The sequence below is a fragment of the Daktulosphaira vitifoliae genome, unplaced genomic scaffold (genome assembly GCF_025091365.1).
Source record: "Daktulosphaira vitifoliae isolate Bord-2020 unplaced genomic scaffold, ASM2509136v1 Scaffold_5, whole genome shotgun sequence".
NCBI classification, from domain to species: domain Eukaryota; kingdom Metazoa; phylum Arthropoda; class Insecta; order Hemiptera; family Phylloxeridae; genus Daktulosphaira; species Daktulosphaira vitifoliae.
The window spans coordinates 892,655-909,458 of record NW_026099576.1 but is presented as its reverse complement, the minus strand read 5'-3'; the positions used below and the strand labels follow the sequence as shown (position 1 = coordinate 909,458).

At 27.8% G+C, this 16,804-nt stretch overlaps 1 protein-coding gene across 5 annotated transcripts in view; it reads right to left on the bottom strand.

Annotated features, from left to right (window-relative positions):
• Nucleotides 1–2,470: 2,470 nt before the first annotated feature.
• LOC126908080 (uncharacterized) overlaps nucleotides 2,471–16,804 on the bottom strand; it is a 33,993-nt gene continuing 19,659 nt past the window's right edge. For 3 of the 5 annotated variants that reach the window (XM_050689932.1, XM_050689933.1, XM_050689931.1), the window contains 13 exons: nucleotides 15,610–16,543; nucleotides 15,273–15,543; nucleotides 9,416–11,467; nucleotides 9,079–9,200; nucleotides 8,713–8,859; nucleotides 7,189–7,275; nucleotides 6,651–7,097; nucleotides 6,244–6,583; nucleotides 6,029–6,189; nucleotides 5,660–5,971; nucleotides 3,724–3,994; nucleotides 3,527–3,658; nucleotides 2,471–2,710 (listed from right to left, as the gene is read on the bottom strand). In XM_050689932.1, coding sequence (XP_050545889.1) covers nucleotides 2,592–2,710; nucleotides 3,527–3,658; nucleotides 3,724–3,994; nucleotides 5,660–5,971; nucleotides 6,029–6,189; nucleotides 6,244–6,583; nucleotides 6,651–7,097; nucleotides 7,189–7,275; nucleotides 8,713–8,859; nucleotides 9,079–9,200; nucleotides 9,416–11,467; nucleotides 15,273–15,543; nucleotides 15,610–16,543 — 5,395 coding nt within the window. In that variant the 3' untranslated portion in view covers nucleotides 2,471–2,591. Of the gene's footprint in view, nucleotides 2,711–3,366; nucleotides 3,427–3,526; nucleotides 3,659–3,723; nucleotides 3,995–5,659; nucleotides 5,972–6,028; nucleotides 6,190–6,243; nucleotides 6,584–6,650; nucleotides 7,098–7,188; nucleotides 7,276–8,712; nucleotides 8,860–9,078; nucleotides 9,201–9,415; nucleotides 11,468–15,272; nucleotides 15,544–15,609; nucleotides 16,544–16,804 lie in introns of all 5 variants that reach the window. The other 2 variants (XM_050689934.1, XR_007704700.1) reach the window with 2 other exon arrangements.

Genomic DNA, 16,804 nt, shown 5'->3' with positions numbered 1-16,804 from the left:
TGAAGGATAAATTTTATAAGACTATAGTGAGACCATCTATGATGTATAATTCATAGTGTTGGGTGGTTGACAAGGGAGTAGAACAGAGAATGTGTGTAGCAGAGATGAGAATGCTTAGATGGATGAGTGGAATGATAAGAGAAGATAGGATAAGGAACGAGCATATAAGAGGGAGTATAGGTGTAGCGTCTTAGATGGTTAGGTCATGTTATAAGGAGAGAAGAATCGGAATCTGTATAAACAGTTATAAAAATGAATTTTAAAGGAAGAAGAGGTAGAGGAAGACAAAAAAGGAGATAGATGGATGTTATTGAATGTGATATGAGGCAGCTGATGTGAACGTAAATTATGTAGGAAATTGTGTCAAGTGGACGATTAGGATATCCCAAGTAGTTGGGATTAAAGTTAGGAAAAAGAAAAAGAAGATTGAACTTAAAAAGTTGAAATTCGATTCTTAGCTTTCACATACATCACCGACTAATAAGAAATGATTTCAAGGACGGTTATAAGTGTATAAGTTTGTACATTCATTATCAGAATAGTACAGTATTAATAATCTTATTTATCTCGTATATGATGTATAAGTCTATGATTTTATGATAAAAATTGAGCTTTCATTTATGACAACTATGCTGTCCAAACATCAAATCACAGTAACCATTATTTTGATAAAAATTGAATTTTTTACATATTCCCATGAATAATAATCTGCCGATTTTTTTTGTAGTTGTTTTATAATATTAATATAATTATAAATAGAATATTAATAATTATTGTATATACCAGGGGTGTATGGGTGATTGCCCTCTTTGAACTAGCGCTATCAATATTTTTTTTTAGTAACTTCTAAGAATTATAGACCATATGTCTTTTTTTTTTATCATCACTTTGATTCATACGAAACCTAATAATCAACACAAAAATATTTGTCATATTTATTAGAAGGATTTTGTTATTATTTAGGCCATATGCGAAACTCTAATTGCAGATTTGAAATCGGCGCAAAAAATGAGTTTAGGAAAGTATATTTTGGTCTCTGATGAAAATTCCTTGTAGACCCGTAAATTTATTTATAAATAACGAACAATTTTTTTTTTTTAAGTAATGCATCAAGACCTTCAACTTTTATATACGTTTGCCGTAAAAGTTATAACTACTTTATAATTTCTCTGTAAAAATTACAATACTAAATTGTTAAATATCAATTTTATACTATATTTAATTGCTATAATAAATAGTTATTCATATATTACATTTATAAATCATAAAACTTGTAATCAAGATATAAATAAGGAAAGAGGAGATCATGTTGCTTTTGGAAAATCCACCAAATGTTTAAAATTAAACATTATCTACAGATTTGTATCGAAGCGTGATACGATCACATTTGCATGTGCCCATATCTCAGTCACCCAAAACATCATTGTACTGTTTAATATATATATATATATATATATATATATATATAATTAACACACTGACACACAACAATACTAACAGGAGGGCGGACTACACACATAAACACTTTTGCAATTCACGGCCAATGTGCCATAATAATATATCCCTATCGACAGTTGACCTTTTACCATCATCGCGACCATTACTCTTGTCTTATAATTAACTTAACTTTTCTACCACTTATATAGTGTATGTGTGTGTGTCGCCGTCAGCTCCATGTTGGATTTATCATCTTCAACAGGTTGTATTTTTTATTTAATATTTCAATCACTTAATAAATATTTATATCGTTGTTAACCAAGAGTGTTATATATATATTGTAGTGCGACCCTTGGTAGTTCCTCTAAGAGAATATAAATTAAATAGGAAACCTCAGTACCTAAGGTAGATATAGCCTAGCCACCTTTAAATTGACTTGTTATGACTGAAATTTGACATTAGTGTAAAAAAGATTTGAGTTTAGTGTATCTCCTACAAAATGAAGTGTTTTTTATTTTTTCATAAAAAATGCTTTATGGTTCTATATAAAAATTGAAATTTCACTTTAATTTTTATGAAGTTCTTATAAGTACGTTTTTCTCTGTCTCAGTTAAAAATTTAAAAATCTTACAGACTTAAGTAATCTTAATGAGTAAATTATAGGTAGATTTTGAAATTGTTCCCTCAGATAAAGTATCATCGGAAATATTTCATAAAAATATATATCATATTACATTAATTAATTACTCTAACTATTACAGTAGATACATTATTTGAGTTGAATTAACTACAATTCTTTTGACAATTTTACAAGGTGATAATTTTTTTTTTTTAAATTTGGTATTTTGAAAAAAATTTGTTTTATTTCTAAATTAAATTGGCCTTACAAATATGGAAAAATGTATAATGAACAAAAAAAAGCTAAAAAAATGTTTATTGTATATGGAAACAAATGTTTTTCAATTTGTTTATTATATAACTTCTTAATAATTTAACTATTAAGCTATAACAATATTAAATATAACAAGACAAATTAATCAGCTTAATTAGTAATTTTATTAAAACTATACAACCATACTTAAAATATTTAAAAAATATTCACAACAATATATTTATATTAACAACATACATTTTAAGATAATTGTTTTATTATTTTACGAAAAAAAGTTTTCTCTCTGTTGGAATATTGGAAGAAATTCTTCAGGTGTTAAGTCTACTTGATAAAATTCAGAAAATATGTTTTCAGTCGAATCTATTTGAGCCATAGCATTTACTGAAATAAAAACATAATAATTAATTTTAAGATTTCTCTAATAAGGTATTATTCCAAAAAACAAGATAAAAAAAAATAAAAAATTATAATACACGAAATAGGTTTCTATTTTATGACATAATATACTATGACAGATTTTAAAGAGCGATCGGGTGCCAGGACTCAGATTGTTGGGAAGCTATTTATTTCTATTGTTTTAGTAATTTTGTAGAACTTCGGCATCACCTTTACAAAAATACTTAATTATTTTTCACGATTATATAAATATTGTTAATTTAAAAATTTAATATTATAGATGTAGGATTTTTAATATGAAAACATTTTATGTGTTTTAATAATTATAACAAGGTGTATATTACCAGTGTCGTTTTTCCGGTAAAATTCGTGGGGAATTTTCGATTGTTTATTCAACTTTGGCGGTCGAAATGATCATATAGTGATTTATGTGTTAAAATAACTATATATGATATAATTTTATTGTGTAATTTAGATTTATTAAATATAATTCTTAAAAATTTTTAATGCACATATGTTTTATGTTATCTCATCTTCCAAGTGTCGCCTTCGATATTCATAGTTATTTATATTTTATTTTTTGAGTTTTCCTTATAATAACTTAAGTGATTACAATTAAAAACAAACTATATTTAACACACCTTCATGCTGCGTTATCAATTTCTAGTATTTGTTGGACTCGCACCTACAACAAAATAGTTCTACTCAAAGCATGGAAAACTAATATATTTAACAAAACATTGGATATCAAACATGCAAAATATAAAATCTATAAATAAATAAAATTAAAATTATACTCACAGGCTACTACCTTGCTTTTTTCCATTACTTGTTGAGCTAATAATTGATTTAACTGGAGTATATGATCCCTTTGTTTCTTTTCTTCTATAAGTTTATTTTTTCCAGTAATATTTACTTCATTAGTTTCTTTATCTTATATTTAAAAACCATAATTTTATAACTAAATGTCATGAATAAATTTTATTACATGATATTACCTATTGTAAGAACAGATGATGATTCGGATAACATTTTTCTAATAGCTTCTGCTTTGAACATTCTTTTTTTATGTTCGTTTGGAGACACAGGTGCTGATTCTGGAATGTATCTTTCAGGTATGCAAATTTTTCCAGGTGTTCCCAATATACTATCTATAGTTTCGGCATTAAATCGAGTAGTCGTACTCATAGTTGAACGTACTACATCTGGAGCACCTGGACGCAACACTCTAACCATATCAACATCATCTCGAGATCTCCAAACATCCCTCTAAATAAAACAAATGCAATGCTAAATAGCTAAATAAAATTTTTTCTATGAAACTTATATGCAGTGTGGTCTACATTTTTATTGTGTTATCAATATTTAAAGTAACAATAAAAACAAAATGGTGCATTGGAATACAAAAAAAATCCAAAATATAACAGAAGAATTCAAAAGAAATTTAGATGAACTGGATACAGAAGAAAAAAGGTAGAATAATATGAAGATGGATACCACTGATTTCTTTTAACGATACGTCAAAAGATCACAAATCGTATCTAGTTACCCTCAAAAATTAAAATAATTTTCCTCGTTCCTCGTAATTGGGGGAAATCTCCAAAAAAAGACAAATTTAAAAATCGCTAATTATTGACATTTTTTTACTTAAAACCGCCATAACTTTTTTAAAAATAAAATGTCTTTGACTAGATATGATTTGTGATATTTTGACGTATCTTTGAAAGAAATCAGTTGGGTGATAGCTGAGAAAAAGATGTCCGGCGTGATCCTCGGGCGTCAAAAAGTTAGCAGCGTAGATAACGACGGTGTGCGAGTGCGGATCAGTTTGTTGACGATGTTATTTTGACAATGAGAAGAAGACTACGGTATAGCGGCGGGACGTCGTCGGCCGTGCGGCACTTGCTGGACTTTGCACCGCGGCGTAAAACGACGCGGGGCTGTGTCAATTACAATAAAAATTTGTTATATATATATATACAATTGATGATAAGCGCGCGTCTACGGGTTAGAAAATATTGTTGTCTACGAGTGGTGAGCGGGGTGAGGCGAATGCGTTACAACAGTATAGTCTCAAGGTCATACACGACGGGATACGCGACATAATAACACGTGCCGCGTGGAGTTACAAACTTACAAACGACAAACAACAAACAACATACACGTGAAACTAATATAAGCGTGTTAAAAACACAACTTCATAAAATATAAAGCCACTAATCAGAATATAATTAAGGAAATAGGAGTTGATGTTGGTTTTGTAATTATCCACCAATTTCTTAAAGTTAAACACTATCTACAGATTTGCATTGAAGCATTTTTTATGATAGTAATTTTAATAACTGTCAGATATAATCTATATTAGTCTCAAATATGCCACATTCCCGCTGTAATGAGTTTTTTTTATTATCAAAAATTTTTACTTATAATGACAATATCCTATTTCTCCTTTATTTTTATCTACAATTCAATATTTTCTCTATATTTATTTTTATTTTAATTTGACGTCTTTTCAACTTTGTAATTTAAATATGTATTAGAGAGGACGTAAATATATACAATATAAAATTGATACCTGCGCCCTGAGGTACAATGAGTTCCCGATCAAATTATATGATTTATACTAAAGTATTTTTTTTAGAGAAACTTTAAAGTGTATTATAATTTTATAAGAAACGAGGTGTTACGTATCGATAAATTGTCCACTACTCGTGAGTGCGATCACCGGCATACAAATTATTAACAATTATATTGTTTCTCAATAAAGACTTATTTTTTGTTTATTTGTTTGATTAAAATAAAATTTGAATAAAATCATTGTTAAAATATTTTAAATTTTTTCAATGTCTTTCATAATGCATAATGATATTGTAAAAGTTTATAAATGTTATGACTTATCAGTGGCTATTAATAAAAATTAAGTAAAAGTCTTACATTATTAGGATCATTAATAGCTATCGGCTGAAAGCTAGTAACTGTGTGATGTCTACGTTTTTCTCTAGGTATTAATCTTTTAGTTAAAGAATCATTTTGCTTAAAATCATCATTTTGATCTTTTTTAGACAGTTCCTCGACAATTTGTCTAGCTGCTGCACTTTGGTATATAGGTGATAATGGACTATCTTTTTCAAGTAAAAGTGAATTTTCATGGGTTGAGTTGAAAAAGTTATCATGAATAACATAATTTGTCAATGAACCAAACAACTGTTCATGAGCTGATAATTTTTTCATACAACTGTTCTCAATCTAAAATGACACGTGATATTTTAATTGAATTATACAGTAATTATAATTTTTTTTTACTTGTATATCAGATTCTTCTATAACAGGTACACATTTTACACTGGCACTTGTTAATGGATGTCCATTACTACCACACCATTTGTCTCTTTGACGTCTTTCAGATTCACGTTTAACAATCCTCACAGTCTTAATTTCTTGAGGTTTTTCCTTAGAAGTGTTATCTAAAAAAAATTACATAGTTAAACTTAAAAATTAAGAATTTCTTAAACTTCTACTTTTTTTGTCCTCTTGGTCGAAATTGTCTAAGTCAGATTCTACCCATGAACTATTCACTAAATTTTTGTTTCTTTTTATTAAATTATCATCGTTGTTCATTTGCATTGTAAGTGTATTAGATTTTTCTGTCAACTGTCGAACTTGAGCACTTAAATCCTCTCTTTGTCTTTGTAAATCACCAACTAGTAATTGTACTTTTCTTAGTTCAGCTTCTAATGAAGCTACAGTTGGACCTCCAACACCTGTATCTGTAACTCTTCTAGATGACTGTAATTTTTGGCGTAGTATTAATAATTCAGATTCTAACCTCGCATTCGCTACAACAGTTTCTTCCAATTTCTACAAACATAAATTTACATAAATATATATATTAGTTTTAATTATTAATTGCAAGGTAAAATTTTACTTTAGAATTATTAGCTAGTACAGTTCTCACTGCGCAAAGTTCTCTTTCTAAAATATTTTGCTGTTTTCTGTATTGTTCTTGTTCAGCAGGACTATGTATGCCATTCATTTTATGTTTTAAACCACCTAGCGCTTTTTCTAACAGTTCTTTATCATGTCTTAAATATGTTAAATTTCCTGACTCTTCCTGCATTAATTGATCAAGATCATAAAGCATGTCAACTTTTTCTTGAAGATCATTTACATTTGGTAGTATTTTTTGCCATTCTTTACTTTCTTCATCTAGTAATCGCTTTTCTTGTATTTTATCATTTAACTCAAGCCGCTCTTTTAATATTGTAGAGGTAGCTAAACCATCGTCATTTTTAAAAGTTGAACTTGCTTGGTACAATGAGCCCAACTTCACCATATTATCAACAAGGTTTACTAAAGGTTTGCCTTTTTCATACTGTCAAAATAGTTATATTATAAATTATAATTTACTATATATATATATACAATGTATATTATACATATTTAATTTAGAATATTTTAATTACCTGTTTTTCAAGTTCAAGCAAATGATTTTTTAGATCAGCTAGTTTTTGAAAATTTTCCATTTTGGTGTCAATTTCTATTAATCTAGTCTAAAATTAAATAAATATAATAATTAATATAATAATAATAATTTATTAGAATAAAATAAACAACTATCTTAAATAAATATAAGGATATATTATACTTTTTATAATAGCGTATTTAATTCTTCTCTCCTTCTTTTTCTTCTTCCTCGCCTTAATCCCAATTACTTGGGGTCGGCCACCCTTATTCTAATCTTCCACTTGACACGATTTCCTACATCATTTACGCTTACATCAGCTGTCCTCATATCGCATTCAATAACATGCATCTATCTCCTTTTTGGTCTTCCTCTACCTCTTCTTCCTTCAACATTAATTTCTATAACTGTTTATACAGCTTCCGGTTCTTCTCTCCTCATAACATGACCAAAACATTTAAGTCTATTTTCTCTCATCTTATCCACGATTGACGCTACACCTATACTTCCTCTTATATGGTCGTTCCTTAAGAGAAGATAGGAATCTTCTCTTATCACTCCACTCATCCATCTAAGCATTCTCATCTCTGCTACACTCATTCTTTGCTCAACTCCCTTGTCAACCACCCAACACTATGAATTATACATCATATCTGGCAGGGCCGCATTTAGGAATTTTGCCGCCCGGTGCACTTAATTTTGCCGCCCCCCAAAAAGTGTTGGGTTGGGTTTTTTAGTTGAGCAAAAAAAAAAAAAGTCTTCAAAGCAATTTCCCTTGTTTACATTAGACATCAATTTTAAATTTTAAATTAAATAAAAATAATTAATTTTTAAAAATTGTATACCTATTAAGATTTTTGCTGCCCTTCAAAATTTGCCGCCCGGGGCAAATGCCCCCAATGCCCCCCCCTAAATGCGGGCCTTATAGCTGGTATAACTATAGTCTTATAGAATTTATCCTTCAGCCTCATTGGAATTCTTTTATCGCATAAAACGCCAGATGCTTCTCTCCACTTCAACCACCCGCACTTAATTCTGTGTCTTACATCCTCGTCAATACCAACACTCTTTTGTACAACTGACCCTAAATACTTAAAACTCTCCACCTCTCCAATCACGTCCTCGCCTATTGTCACTGATCTCATTTCATCTACCTCGTGTTCTCCTTTGTCAAACTCGTACTCTATATACTCTGTCTTACTTCTACTTATTCTTAAACTCTTTTCTTCAAGAGCTGATCTCTACACCTCTATCCTTTGATTAATTTCCTCACTAATTTCTCCTATTAACACTATATCGTCAGCAAACAACATGCACTACGGCACCTCTCCTTGTAATTCTCTAGTAATTTCATTCATCACTATAGATAATAAGTAAGGACTTAAAGCAGAACCCGATGCACTCCTACTTTTACCCTAAGACTTCCTGTGAAAATCTAATATCTTAAATTATATTAATGTATAATTAATTTTTTGTAAAATTGTATATAATATTAAAGTAGTTTCTAATTATTAAAAAGACAAACCTGAGATTTAATATCGTTATGACATATTTCCATGGCTTTACAAAGTGAAACTCTTTGTCTCCTCAATTGTATTAATAGCAAGACTAACTCTTCATGAGTTTGATTAAGTAATTCACCAGCAGATACTGTCAAATTCCACTGATTATTCTAATAAATAAAGTGTTTCATAAAAAAATTAATACTGACAAATTTTAATAAGTTATAATTACAAAGAAAATTAAAATCCAATATTTTTATTTGAAATAGAGCAAAACAAAAAAAAATGCACAAATAAATTGTTAGTTAATTTTTTCATAAAATATTTAATAAAATTGATTTTTTTAAATTTACATTAAAATGTAAAAATTATATCGAACAAATAATTACCATCGTATTATTATTGTTTGGGAAAATATTATTACTTCCCATTGTTTTATTAATAATTTCATTAATTTCTTGGTATTCTCGATGTACTGGGCTTTGTCCAATCACTGATCCGCAACCGGACGCTATAGATTACAATTTGAAAAAGCAAAATAAATACAAAGAATAGAATTAATTTTTTTTTTAATTCAACTCGTATATCAAATTATTATTTTTTATTAAAAAGCTAATTATTTTATTCCACATGTGATTATTAAAATATAAAAAAACTTATCTGTGAGATAAGTTTTCTTATTTATACAATAAGAAAGTTTATTAAATTCTGGTTTTTATGAATAACCTGGCGAACTTGCTGGTATTTCGTCCAAATGGCGACTTAGTGATGGCTGCTTGATGCTTGATTCGGCAGGCGTTAATGTCACTTGTTTCTCTGAAGTACGATTGAACGCGCGCGTTGCACTGAGCATCACGGCAGGGACAGTAGACATGAGATCCCATTGTCTTAATTTCTCCCTGTCCAGTTGTTCCATTGATGGTGGTCGAGTCATCGGGTATAGACCCTCCTCTAAAAAAGACTGCGAACCACTTTTACATCTGCCTTTTTTTATTGTCCTATAATCATCTTTATATTCTTTATGCCTATCAAATACAGCTTCATTTACATACATGGCATCATTTTTTTTATTACTTAATACATCAGCACTCTGCCTGCCAGATTTTCTACCTGGTTCAATATCTAAATTATCCAAAGATCTCGATCTCAATGGTAAGTTTATAATAGTTAAGTTAGTTGTTTTAGGAGATTTCATTTCAGCTGTACGCAATAATCTCGATATTGCTTCTTTAGGTGACGTACATTTTCTTGGTTCTAAATTACAATAAACATTATCATCAATAATTTCTTCAATAGAATGACTCCTGCAAGTTTGGCTTAAACCTTCAGCTCTATGTGACTCTGAAATGAATAAACTTAAATTTTCATTCGCTATATCTGAATAATAATAAGGTGCGCCAATTAAAGGTTCAACATTATCTAAACGTTTAGATTCTAAACTTTTACAATAATTTACATAAAATCTATCACTATCATCTAATGCTTTTTTCTCTAAATAATCATCTAAATTTAAATCAATTTCATAAAAACCGTTTCTACTTCCTATAGAGTCTAAATCAATATTGGGCATAGTTTGTTTTTCTTTTTTACTTGAGTCTGAGTCAGACTCTGATACAGATTGTATAAGAGATTCCATTTTGTCTCTAATAGTTTTGAGTTCATTAATTTTTTCAAAATTAATTGGAGGCGGGGAAACTAAATCACTATCCGATGAATCGTGTACATCATCATTCGTAGCAGCTCCTAAATAATAAGAAGCTGGTCTAAAAGTATCTGATAAACTAAATCTAGGATGACAAGGTGTGTCAAGTGAATCTAAATCTTTTGATGCTTCATCGTCAGCGTCAGAACTATCCGATTTCAAGGCATTTTTATTTAAACTTGTTGAAGAATCTAAAATATCTGGTAACACTTTTGTTTTAACCTCTGTATACACTGGTTCATAATTGGAGTTTGTTTTGTATGTTATGTATTCATAATGCGATTTTTTATCAAGTTTTGAAGAAGGAGCTAATATTGGTTTTGTACTTTGAGACATTTCAACATAGTTTTCTTGATCTTCAGTATTTATAATTAATAAATTTGAATTTGAAATATCATCTTCTAAAACTGATTTTTTTGATGGTGTCATAGGTAAGTAATATTGTTCATCGTTGGAATCATATTTTTGTTTCTGAATATCTGGGTCATCATCATCAGTAAATGTAATTCCATTGTGATTTATATTTGGTAAAATTATTTCAGTGTCACTTGAAGTTTCGTATAAAAGTGTTTCTGTGTCACTAAACACACATCTCTCTTTTTTTTTTTCGAAATTAGTTAACAAATTTCTAACAGATTGTGGATTTTGAGCAAATGAATATTGAACATCTTCTTTTTTCAGTGACGATATTTGAGCTTCATTGGTACGATAAGACAGAAATTGAAGTGGCTCTTTCATTTCTTTGGATTCAAAGTTTTTAATAAGTTTTTGTATACTATTCTGTTTATCAAAATCTAATTTTAATAACTGGTCAATATCGGGATCTTTGGAAGAAAGAACGCTACCCATTTGTAACGTACCATAACCACTATCAGATTGACGACTATCTAGAATAAGAATATCATTTTTTAAAAAAGAATTTACTGAGCTAGCAGTCACGTCAGATAATTGTTGTTTAACATTTGATTTGGTGTAAAATTGTTTAGTATTATAGTATTTTGAATCTGGTGTTATTTCATTTGTGTTTTTTGTGCTTGATATATTATTTTCAATTTGATTTGTCCTCGTTTTTGATTCTAGGATAAATAATTGTTCAAAATTGTTAAATAATACATTTTAAAATATCTTTCCCCATGCATTAACAGCAGTATAAAAATTCAATAGAATAAATAGTTTTTATTAATAAAAAAATAAAACCTTTGGTTAGTTAATAGTATAGCAAGAAGTAAACTATAACCATTATAAATAATTATTAAAATAAAGCTCCATAGATAGATCACAATAAAATTAGCATAATACACAACATTTAAGAGAATGAAATATTATATATTCACAGTTTAAAACCAAAACATTTTTTTAGCTTCGATGCGAAGCTGAGAAGGTATTAATTTTACCATGATGTGTTTTTTTTTTTGCGCCTATCACTACTTTTTCTCAGCTCTCACTGAACCGATTTTTCTCAACGATATGTCAAAAGATCAAATATCGACCTAGATGAAGACATTACCCTCAAAAACTAAAAAGTTTTCCGTCGTTCCCAGTAAATGATAGAAATTCCTCAAAAAATTAAAATTTTTAAAATCGGTAAATTTTTGACATTTTTTTCATTTTTTTTTTTTTCTAAAAATTTCCATAACTTATTGAAATGTGGAAAAATCAAAATAATACCTTTTTACGTTTAAACTTCAGATATTTCCCTTTCATTTTATATAATTTTTTTGAAAATTTGACCTTTTACCTAAACAGGGAAGATTCAAAATAGAAACTTTTGCATAAAAAACCCAGCACAGGGGGGTCTAGGCACAGTGGTATCGTGGTATTGTTGGATCAAGTATAATGATATCTGACAGTGATTAAAATCATTATAAAAAAAAAAACGCTTCGATGCAAAATCTTACTCTAAAACTGTCCGCAGAGGGAATTCGAAAAAATAACTTTTACACACAAATTAAGATTTTTCAATTTTTGAAAATGTTCAGGAAATATTGACACTTTTATATAATCTTAAATTAAAGCTTATATTATTATTAAGAATAAAGTTCATAAGACATAAGAAGTTATAATTATTTAAATTATTTTGCTTTTTTAAAGTTTTAAACCCAACCCAACCAAACCAATTGGTAGCTTAAAATGCCAATTTTATTAATCGGCAAAAGCGACCAACAGTTGCCGAATCGGTAACACTTTTGTCTTTCACGGTTATGGTTCCAGGCTCGAATCCGTCTGTGGCAATTAATATTTTGCATTAAAAATTTGCACTTTGCAGAAAAATTTTCTAATCACTTAATTTTTATCTCATTTAGATTCAATAACTTCAATAAATATCAAGGATCCCATCACGTATAAATATATCAAGTATAATGATATCTGATAGTGATTAAAATCATTATAAAAAAAACTCTTCCATGCAAATCTTTAGATAGTGTTTAATATTTAACAATTTGTGGATTAATCCAAAAGCTACATGAGCTGCTATTTCCTTATTAATATCCTGATTAAGACAAAGAATATCTTATAAAAAAAAGAATATTAAAAAATATTATTTCTCATAAAAAAATTTTTGATCCATACAGTTATAGAATTATAAATTTAAAAATTTTAAAAATAAAATCGAGAATTTTCACACAAAAATAGCATTCGATAGCCATTTTCACCGTGAAGACAAAATAAAATCCAAATTTTTTTTTTTTAATATTAAAGTATATTACATAAGCTTTAATTTAAGATATATATAAAAGTGTCAGTATTTCCGGAACACTTTTAAAAGTTAATTTTTGTAAAAAAGTTGCTATTTTGAATCCTCCTGTGGCCTTGTAAAGGGTTAAATTTATAAAAAAAGTATATCAAATGATAGGTAGACATCAAGCATCTATAAAAAAAAATTATATTTATATGTTCATTTTTGAAAAAGTTACGGCAGTTTTTAGTAAAAAAATTGAAAAAATGTCGAAAATTAGTAATTTTTAAATTTGTAATTTTTTTGGAGGTTTCCCCCATTTACGGGGAACGAGGGAATTTTTTTCAATTTTTAAGGGTAATGTCTTCGACTAGATACGATTTGTGATCTTTTGACGTATCGTTGAAAGAAATCCGTTCGGTGAGAGCTGAGAAAAAGTGGTAACAGACACAAAAAAAAATAAAAAAATAAATAAACACATCATGGTAAAATTAAGACCTTCTCAACTTCGCAACACGAAAATGACATAAGATATAGTACATAACATAAGCTTTAATTTGATATATGATTAAAGTTGAAAAAGCTAATTTTTGTAAAAAAAAGTTGCTGTTTTAAATCCCTTCTGTGAACAGGTTAAGTGTTAGATTTTCAAAAAAGTAATATCAAATAAAAGGAAAATATCTAATGTTTCAATGAAAAAAAAATTTAAGTTTTGTTTATTTTTAAAAAAGTTATAGTAGTTTTAAGAAAAAACGTCAAAAATTACTGATTTATAAAATCGTAATATTTTTGGAGATTTCCGTCATTTACAGGGAACGAGGGAATTTTTTTTCAATTTTTAAGGATAATGCCTTCAACTAGATACGATTTTTGATCGTATCTTTCAACGTAACGTTGAAAGAAATCGGTTCAGTGAGAGCTGAGAAAAAGTGGTAACAGGCACAAAAAAAAAACACATAGTAAAACTATAATCTTTTAGCTCGGCTTGAAGCTAAAAAATGATATTTAGTTTCACCTGAATTTAAGAATGGATTTTTACAATTATAATTAAATTTTATAATACATTCAATTGAGTAGATCTTTTTAACAATTTTTTTTATTGGTTTTTTTAGTTAAATTATTAAAATTAATTCAGTTCTTTGTATATTTCAATTGTAGAATCTTTTTAAACACCAAAAGTTAATTAGAAATGTTTTCTAGGATTCCTATTTAAGTGATATATTACGATAAAATCGAGCTTTTCTGATAATTCTACTATAAATAGTATTTATGAAATTTCTTGACTGCATATTAATAATCTTAACAATACCATTTTTTCAATTTAATGATGTCAATTTTCAAACTTACAAGTTGAGCTAAAAGTTATAGTAATAAATTTATATATATTTTTTAATTATAACCTTTCACTTCAAAGGATAAAATAAGTTAGTTAAAAATGATTACTTTTAACATATTAAAAATTAAAATCAATAATAATTTGAAAACAATTAATTATACAAATTATATAGTATATAATTGAAAATTATAAATTGTATTTTTTAATTTAATAATTACTAATCAGGATATAATTAAGGATTAAGGAGTTGATGTTGCTTTTGTATTTATCCACATTTTTCATTAGAATTAAAGACTATCTACAGCTTTGCATTGAAGCGTTTCTTATGATAGTGATTTTAATAACTATTAGATATTATCAATATTTGTACCAACTATATATATTATGCCACGTCCCCACAATGTTATCGACAATAAAATACTTTTCGTTTGTATAACAATAAATTTGTTGATTTTAAAAAGTTGTTTCAGACTATAATAATTATACTAAATAAATATAGTAAATTTACCAAATAAAAATTAATTTTTAGATTAATTTTTTATATTTTGTAAAGATATCAACTTAATTATTTTTATAGGCAACATATATAATTTACTAGTTTCTATAAGAGAAATTAATTTAAATAAAAATAAAATGAATACCCATAACAATTTTGATCATATATATCATTATCAACTGAATAAAAAAAAATTTATTTAAAAAGAGCTTATTATGAAGCTTTGTAGTATGTATTCTTCAAAAAAAATCTCTAAACGACAAGATACAGGATTTTATCCAAAGAGTCGGCGACATGTAAAAATTATAAATGCAGCATATATATAGCAATTTGAAATAATTTAAATGTTCAAGCTACTATAATTATTCTTACCTTCATCTTCAGAAGAATTAAAATCATTTTCAATTGTTAATTCGTTAATAAGATAATCAGGAGCTTTGTTATAATTAACGTTAGCTAACTTTTTTCCAAAATTATTCCCATCGTTTTTTAAAGTCATTCTATTTTCTCTTTTTTTTTTATAATATATTGAAAGTTCACTTTGAGCAGAACTTCGATTAGGAGACTCCAATGATTTTCTAGTTAAAGTTGATTGTAACATACGTTGTTTCCAATCTAATAAGCGTTTCATTGACTCTTCTCGCTTAAGAATGGAAATTTTTTTTTTTTAAAACTATAATTTTATCAAGAACAAATAAATTTTACAAACCTGCTGTGATTTCTTTTCTTTATCTTTAGAATTCACACTATTTCTCCGTTGTAAACTCGTGCTTCTTTTTTGTTTATTTAATTCGTGACTACTTTTTTCTATATTTCGTGTTACTCTGGCACTGGCTGACCTATTAAATGAGTTAACATAGTCACTCCATCTTTTTTCTTGTTCTTTGATGAAATTTCTCTGATTTTTAATTTGGAATAAACATTCACCAAAAGGCTCCGTTTTTACATCGTTTAAATAGATTCCCAATTGTTTTAGCGATAAAGCTGATGTGTTAACTTTAAAATTGCTATCTTTATTTAGACTTAAAGATGCTTGTCTCATTTTCTCTGCATAAGCATTCTCTGACCAATAGCTATCGGAATCATCAATAAAATCTAGACTTGATTTTGGTCTTTTGTTATTTTCAACAGTATTATACTCATAAGGCTTATAATCAGTTATACCCAGTGTTTGAGTTTTATAAATTTGATTAGTGTCGTAATCCAAAAAATCAGCACTATGAGGTCTATAAAAGTGTTTCTTCTCTCGATAATGAATTGGGATTGGTGTATTATATTTATCGATAACTTCTTCGTACTCACTTGAATTAGAATACTTAAAATCATTTCTTCCATAATCATCAGGTGTGCGACGTTCGGAGCTATTCAATGATATTTTATAAATATTGTTCACTAAAGATGAATGACTATATTGAGGTTGAGCGATTTGACGATGTTCGTCTAGGGAATCTATTACACGTCTGGGTTTAGGTGGCGCATTTGCATAAAGAGGTTGAGCAATTTGATTATTATAAGTCTTACAGTTTATTTCAGTATTATTTAAATTTTTTGGTGTTGAATAAATCGATGAATTTATGAAACTTGAGTTTTGAAATTCCATTTTATTTGAGAATTGAAGAAGTTTCATATTTCGTTCAGTATACCTATTAAAAATTAATTTAGTCGTTTAACATAGCCTACATAATGAGGTAAATTTTTATTAATTTGTTTTTTTATTCATATGTATTTGTAATAACAATTTAAAAATACCAGTGCATACAAGTTATTCCGTTTATTATTTTATTTTTTATTTAGTTACACAATATGTATGTTTTTGTTTACAAATTGTAAATATACAGTCGACTTCTGTTTTAGCTTTTTTGTTAGCTTTCAGAATATGTAAAATTTATTTGCGTGTCCTCGCG